This window comes from Megalops cyprinoides, chromosome 10 (assembly GCF_013368585.1).
Source record: "Megalops cyprinoides isolate fMegCyp1 chromosome 10, fMegCyp1.pri, whole genome shotgun sequence".
Lineage (NCBI taxonomy): Eukaryota > Metazoa > Chordata > Actinopteri > Elopiformes > Megalopidae > Megalops > Megalops cyprinoides.
In genome coordinates this window covers 31,458,831-31,466,570 of record NC_050592.1, presented here as the reverse complement: position 1 = coordinate 31,466,570, position 7,740 = coordinate 31,458,831, and the positions used below count along the sequence as shown (strand labels likewise).

The window sequence follows — 7,740 nt, the reverse complement described above, 5'->3', positions numbered from 1 at the left end:
CCAAGAAATGTTGCAAGTGCTTTTGTGAAATTCCATATATGGTTGTTTATATGAGTTTAATAAACTGTTATTTACATTTGCAGAAAGGCATGTCTTCACTACTATTTCTATGTCTTTTAAAAATAATTTTTGTTGTTGTTTTCTTCCTGTTTATTTGTTTTCTTCTCTATTTATGGAGTCTGCCAATTTCTTGGCAGCCAGCTGTGCAGTTTTTTTAAAACCGTCTCCAAGGCAGATTCTTACCTTTGCGATTCACTATCACTTTGTCTCAAGATAAGGTTGTTCATATTTTTTGTTGCTATGATTACAATCATAGTCATTCCAAAATGTTTTTGTATATAATGTGCATTTTTACCAGCACAGCATGTAGCTGACAATATGGCATGACAAACTGAAAGATACAATGCAGACAATCTGCAGTTTGCTAGGAAAAGCAATGGTGTCTATGCTTCCTTTCTGTTAAAAAATGGAGATTTCTAAAACTTGAGAAAAACACACTTTATTGAATAGTCTGTTATATAAGACACCTTACATTCTGCATTTTCCATGTTATTCAACAAGTGCAGTTTTTCCTCAGGGTGTTGTTAACCATTAGTTGGGATTCTACTTTGTTCTCTCGTGGCTTTCATAATTTCCCAATCAACTGTGTCACCCATCAGTGTCATTATTGTCATTATTGATATGTCATGATTAATATTTAGCATTTTCAGTAAGTGAAATGAGGTGTATTGCTATTTTTGCAAGAATGCACTCCTGTGGTAAGGTCTTAATTTTTTTGGAAAGTTAAAGCAAACGGGGGAAACGGATATCAGTGAAATCAACTGTGAAGGCTAGGGTAAGGTAATGCTGATCTGACGTGGCAGCGAGGGTTTCAGATGACTGGTCTTTCACGACTGAGCCGAAGACAACCAACACAGAGCGAAAACGAGGCTGAGAAGCGCTTGCTGAGAAATGAAGGCAGAACCGCGGAGTGGAGCGAGCGGAAAGCCGAGACCGCGGTTATTCAGCGCGCGCGGCAGAGCGAGCTGCCTGACATGCACGGTCTCTCTTCACCATACCACTGCGTCTCACGGACGTGCCGGTGGGGAGCGAATGCCTCTCTTTCATGATTTTGTGCTTGGGAGTAGTCACGCTTGCAGCGTTAAAACCTTTGCCGCATTATAGGTGACGGTCAAACAATGAATTAATTTTAATTGGTAGTATAGACCTTTCTGTTACAGAAATAAATGATCAGGTTGAACACGAGCCACTGCTCATGTAGTCCGTTGCTGCCGTTTTTTAACGCACTGAAATTTTAAGAATAACAAGGATCATCACATTTAATGGGGCAGAAGTGTAACTTAGTGGTAAGGTGCAGAGCTTGTAATCAAAAGGTTGCTGGTTTGATTCCCTGCTGGAGCACTGCTGTCGTACCCTTGATTGAGGTACTTAACCCATAATTGCCACAGTAAATATCCAGCTGCGTAAATGGATAAAATTGTAACCTCTGTAAGTTGCTTTGGATAAGAACATCTGCTAAATGACAATAATGTAATGTAATGGCACATAATAACTGTAGAATCCTCATCAGACAACATTGTGCCACTGCTTTTCATTGGCTCAGACACAGGGTCATGTGTTGTCCTAATAAAACTATCCTAATTTACAGAATCCTAGTAGGAACACCAGCTGTATAACTGCTGCAGATCTATTATGCAGCTTTGTGTGTGGGAACAGCTTCAAATGTCTTTGAGCATGTCTTTGATTAAATATCAAAACAAATCAGACAAGTGCTGGGTAGGTGGTCAGTTTGAAAGCTGCTCAAGCTAGTTTCGTTGAAAGCACACCCAGCTTCCTTTCTGAACAATTCACTGACAATGGGAGAATATCAGGCTGCCAGGCTGAGTCGCTCTGAGAGAATGCTGGTTCCATCCCACCAACTGGTACAGTGGTGACACCCCACATAATGTGCTTTGTTTGGAGGGATGAAGAGTTTAGGGAGAGAACGTGTGAAAAGGAAAATTGTTCCAGTGGGATCAGCTACGTGCTCCATTTGGCTTGTTAAACTTGCTGACAAATGACTCTCCACAAATTGAGTGTCTGTGGATCAGGGCATTTGTGTCCTTTCAACCTGTAACCACTGATCACAGTGTGTAATAAATGTCTCGAGCAGTTGCTCCAAAAGATCGAATTCTCCAAATATTAGTTAGTACATTCAACTTAATATAAATTCATTTGAGCGTACTTTTGATCGAAGGTGATATTTCCTGTTGCAGTGGCAGATCTGACTTCCTGTTGTGATAATGAGCTTAAGTCTTTTGAGATAATGAAGGCTTGGGGAGGGGGGAGCGTTAATGAACGCTCCACGCGAGGACCGATCAACAGCCAGGAGAATGGAGAAAACTGACTGTTTTAACAGAATCCACAGGCAATGAACGATGTGTCTCTCAGCAGAGCGAGTGTAGCAGTGGGTCTGTCAACAATGTCGCACCACTGTCAGCTTCAGTACCGCAGAGCATGCTGTGTGTTAAATGAACAATTCCAGTCAAAAATGACTAAGCTGCTTTTTTTGAGTCGCCCGGCACGCTTGGTCCCTCTGCAAGTTGTGCCGAAGAGCAGCTCGTGTTGAGAAGCGCTTATCGGCTTTTTTGTTTTTGTTGTTGTTGTTGTGAGCCTCTTTTGCGGTCCCTGTGAAATGCTTAAAACTGATATTCTTTTCTCTAAATGATGTGCACTGCTCACCGGTGACGGTGGCCACAGAAAAGAAACCACCAGGCTAAGTGGATAAGCAGTGCTGCTGCTAAAGAAATGGATGCCCATTCAATGAAAGGCTTCACAGGGCCGCAGGACGAAAAATGGGTAATGCACAAAATACATTAAGCTCGAAGACGCCTCCTGCTGTCACTCTGTCTTTGTCTGCCCCAGCTCACGCACGCATCCACCTTCATAACTTTTCATTGTGTGTGAGTGTGTTTATGCTGTTTTCAATAGAAGTGTTTGGGCGACTCCCCCACCACAAACGCTTTCAGTCAGTCTCTCAGTGAATCCTCTCAATGGTTTGCATAACGAAAAGCTAATGTACATAGACGTGACGTGTCAATATTGTAATGCTTGCTATCTAGCATTGGACATTTCTTTTAAAAGCTTTGCTGCCTTACACTTCTTTTTGTTCTGCTTGGGTAGCTGTGTGCCCATTGAACTTTGATTTTTGGAATATGCTGGGATGTAGTATTTTCAGTATTTCAACATTTTATATGGATGTGTAACTCCTTACTGGACACACTAACTTATTTTCTGAGATGTATTTTCCTAAAAAGTACATTAAAAGCCTGCCCTTTTGAAAGATGTGGTATCTTGTATTTCTTATGGCTACTTTGGGGAAAGTTCTTATCCCAACCCACAGTGTAAACCAATTAAAAGTTGCTAATCACTAGGACAATCTTGGGAACTGCTGATGTGCACACCTTGGTGTCCAGCTAGATTGAACCCAATTTCAATTCAATACAATTTTATTTGTATAGCGCTTCTTACAACACAAGTTGTCACAAAGCAGCTTTACATTGTCGCCAGGCCTAAGACCTAGGATTGAATCGGGCTTGTTATTCGTGACAAAATGTCTGCAAGGTCGGTTTCCTGGTTTATGTGCCTCCTGTGTCCACGTGAGTGTCAGTGTTTGGGCTCTGTAGAGAATATTGGTACTTTGACAGAGCAGGCTCCTGTGGGGGTGAGTGTTAATGGAGTTTCGGCTGAGGTGACGGGCACTGCTCATCCCTCTCCTCTCTGTCACGCACTCATCCAGCATGCAACCCCTTCTCCAGCCGGCATGTTTTTACAGCAGGCTTCCCTGATGATCTAGTTACAGGTTTTATGAACCTGTTAATGGGCGGTGTAGAAGTGATGTGTCCAGTAACTTATTTATTTATTTGAAACACCATGATTGGAGTCCCTCATGGCAGGAGATTGTCCCACTCATTTTGCATCAAAATATCTCAGTTGCCCCAACTCTAATTACCGGGAATTGGCCAGATTCCCACCTTGCATTACCAGGACCAACACTGATGTGCATACCTTTAAAAAAAACTTAGCCTGAGGCCTTATGAAAGATTTAAATAAATCAGCAAAGGGTTAGTTACTGTAATGAAATGCTCAAGAACTATTAGCTCAAGTGTGATTGCCTACTCAAGGCAATAGTTCCCATAAGTACTTCTCTGGAATTAGCTAACCCAATTCGAGCCTTGATATTGTGCACAAACTGAATGTGACCACTCAATTTTTGCAGGCAAGAACCTGAATATCACAGACTTAGAAACTTGGTCATCAAAAGACAAAATGGGTGATGTCACTTGCAGCCCATGATTTCCCCATTATACATGATAAACTAAGCACAGGTGTGTTGAGACATTTCCAATGACAGCGTTTATTTGGAATTGATGTTTTCACATTAATGTACGCAGTGGAAACATCTCATCTGTCTGTTTTTATTTTATATCAATTTACATAAAAATAATAAAGACAATGTAGAAAAATGTGTATGATGATATAAACTGATTTAGCAATGAAAAATAAATTTTGAATATACTGAATTCAAAAGAAGCATGATTCAGTGTTTTTGTCGACACAGCCGAGATTTTAAGACATACTTTCATGTTTCCAGTTTTTTTTTTTAATTATGATATGTTCTGACTGAGTGACATAATAGTTTGCTGACCCTCTGGCAAGGTCACAATGGATATTTTAATAATGTCGTTATGCTGTTACTGTATATAAGGCAATTAATTATTTTAGATAGAAATTTAGCTAAATGTAATGCTAGAATATTCCATGTCAAAAACCAGATTACTCTGAAATGATACTCATGGTATATTCAAAGACGTTCATCCATAGTAATGTTTTCCATCAAATGCTCACAATGTCTCATATTGGAGTATATCAACTAAATGTGAAAATGACATAAAAGTTTAGCTTTTGACACATTTTATGTCATAAAATTACCTTTAGAGTTATGGATATCTTTGCTGACAGAATTATAAGATATATTTTACGTTACCTGTAGCATCATAAACTGCCTCAATGTGGAGACAGTTTAAATCATTCATAACTGCACTGTGGTTTGCCTCTGATGGACAATATATTTTGATTGCAGTTTTTCTCTCTAGACTTGAGAAGGTGAAAGAAACATTGATATATATCTGATCTCACTAACGAATAAGCGAACTGTCTTACGGAGGAAGCAACGGGAGGTGCACCACGGCCAAAACTAAGACACACTGGTGATGGTTGATGGATCCCGCCCCAACAACACAGACAGATCTTCATGCAGTGCTTTAACAATATACAGAATTAACGAATACATTGTTATCGTTTGATCGCATGGTGACCTAAACTGTGTTTTCAAGATTCCATGAACCCATACTCCATTCTGTGTGTCGTACAGGTCATTCGCCTTAATTTATAGATTCGCTCAGACTGTGTTCACTGGGAGAGCTCCGGCTCATATTAGACAAGCTTGCCATCAGTGATTTCACCTTATGCGCATAATAGTTTCGTAAATTAACCGACGGGACCTCTTTTATGTCTTCGTCGAAATCGCAGCTCCTCATTGCGATCTCCAGCTGCTTCTGTCTTTTATAGAAGAGAGAGAACTTGTTGAAGATGAGCGTGATAGGAAGCACAACCACCAGGATGCCCGCGAGGATGCATGCAGACGCGGTCAGTTTCCCAGCTATAGATCCCGGGACCACGTCCCCGTAGCCCACTGTAGTCATGCTGACTGTCGCCCACCACCAGCAGGCGGGGATGGTTGTCAGCCCGTCGTTGTCCTCTTTCTCCACGGTGTAGGCCATCACGGAAAAGAACGAGACTCCTACCGCCAGATAGAGCAGGAGGAGGCCCACCTCTTTGTAACTGTTCTTAAGCGTCGCTCCGAGGGAACGGAGTCCGGTGGAGTGGCGCGCGAGTTTCAGGATGCGGAAGATCCTCATCAGCCTCAGCACCTGCGCCACGCGCCCAAGGTTGGCCAGAGTCGGGCTGCTCTCCGCCACCAGGTTAATAATGAGAGTCAGGTAGAATGGCAAGATTGACACGAGGTCAATGAGGTTCAACGGGTGTTCGAAGAAGTGGAGGAGGTCGGGAGCAACCGCGAACCTCGCCACTAGCTCAAAGGTGAACCACCCTATTCCAAAGTGCTCCACAGTTTCAAACCGAGGGTCCTCGTGCGGCTGGCCCTCGCTGTCGTACAAAGTGAACTCGGTCATACTGTTCATGCACATGGTGGCAATAGAGCCCAGCACAACAAGAATAGAAAGCACACTGATTATGCGGCTTGCGATCGAATACCCGGGGTTGTCAAGCATCAGCCAGATCCGTCGTCTTAGACTTCCCAGCGGCTGCTTGTCGAACTTAGTCGCGTCACTGTAGAACTCTAGAAGCTCATCGAACGAAGAGGTGGTGCTTCCCTCCTCGCTTTTGTCCTCCCAGTCCTCTCGCTCCGGCTCCATTTTCCTGCAGTGATAAGCGTTGCTGCAACAGGAGTCTATGAAGAACTCGTTTATGCCCCAGTATTCTATTTCTTGGCTGAAGGAGAAGATGCATAGTTCTGCCATGACGTGCAGCCGGCCAGTGTTGTAGAAATTCAAGACGTAGGGAAACAGAGCCGGGTTCCTGTCGAAGTAGAACTCTTTTTCGTTGTCGTCGTAATCGTCGCACAATTCCAGGATGGATTCCTTTGACTGACACCGCAGTAAACGAGCCAGTCTAGTTTCGGGAAATCGAGACAGCATGTCTGACAGAAGTCTTTTCTTGAAACCTCCGACATTGATGCGTATTGCATTGTCTTCAAAATGAGCTCCGCTCAGTTCTTCAAGACTCTGTCCTGTCATTTTGGGAGTGTGGTATTCGTACACGTAGGTAACAGGTCCTGCTGAAAGAAAGGCAGAAATAGGCGATGAACGCCAGGAAAAGTGTGGTGAGTCCATTGTCACCGCGTTAGAACGATGACTGGGGTGTTGATCAATTCAACAGATCCATCACCGTGAAATGATGCCACCCAGCAATAATGCGCTCATTTCAAGTAAACAAACACAAAAGCCGCTGTTGCTCTTTGTCTGTGTGCGCTTCAGTGATACTGACTGCTCGGAATTTTTCCGATCACAAAATTAAGCTGACGATTTGATCTAAACGAATTTTGTTTCAGTTGAAATCAAATGGACGCACTTTGGACCCCCTACCCCAAACTGGTAACATGCGGTCTACATTATTGCTTATAGTGTATCGATCATAAAAACCACATAACTAAAGTTATTTATGTAAAATATACTCTAAATAGGCTAGCATTTTGTAAATAAGATCTTGACATTTTCTCATTCGCTGCACCTGAATAAAATCGATGCATGGATCAAGAAAAACAACCCTGGAGGCTTCAAGTTGAAGGGAAAACATCAACACTTACTGAATCAAACCTTTTTCTCGCGGTCCTCGTTTTTGCTTTGTATCATTCCTGTCAACTCCATGGAGTCCAAAGCACAGGGTGCAGAAGTTGTGGGCACGGAGATGTGTTTTGCTGTGACTCCGGTGTGTGTTTGTGTGAAGATGATGCGCTGTCGCCCAGATGAAGGGGTTTCCCGGCAGCCAGCGCGATGCCTCTCTCCAGACACGAGATATTTTTCTGTTCTCTTCTGATTATTCTCCTTGTACGTCATGAAATGATAGTTGCCATCACCAAAGAGCACTGTTTAAGAGCGTAACGCACTCCTCGACGCGTCC

At 42.8% G+C, this 7,740-nt stretch overlaps 1 protein-coding gene across 2 annotated transcripts; it reads right to left on the bottom strand.

Annotated features, from left to right (window-relative positions):
• Positions 1 to 5,037: 5,037 nt before the first annotated feature.
• Positions 5,038 to 7,740, bottom strand: LOC118784709 (potassium voltage-gated channel subfamily S member 2-like). Of its 2 annotated transcripts, none has more exons than XM_036539094.1 (2): positions 7,427 to 7,740; positions 5,038 to 6,898 (listed from the first exon to the last, which is right to left on the bottom strand). In XM_036539094.1, exon 2 carries the CDS (start codon positions 6,855 to 6,857, stop codon positions 5,424 to 5,426), a length of 1,434 nt encoding a protein of 477 aa, XP_036394987.1. In that variant the 5' UTR covers positions 6,858 to 6,898; positions 7,427 to 7,740; the 3' UTR covers positions 5,038 to 5,423. The 2 variants fall into 2 exon arrangements, with proteins under 2 accessions (XP_036394987.1, XP_036394988.1); XM_036539095.1 differs by having other exon boundaries at positions 5,038 to 6,895.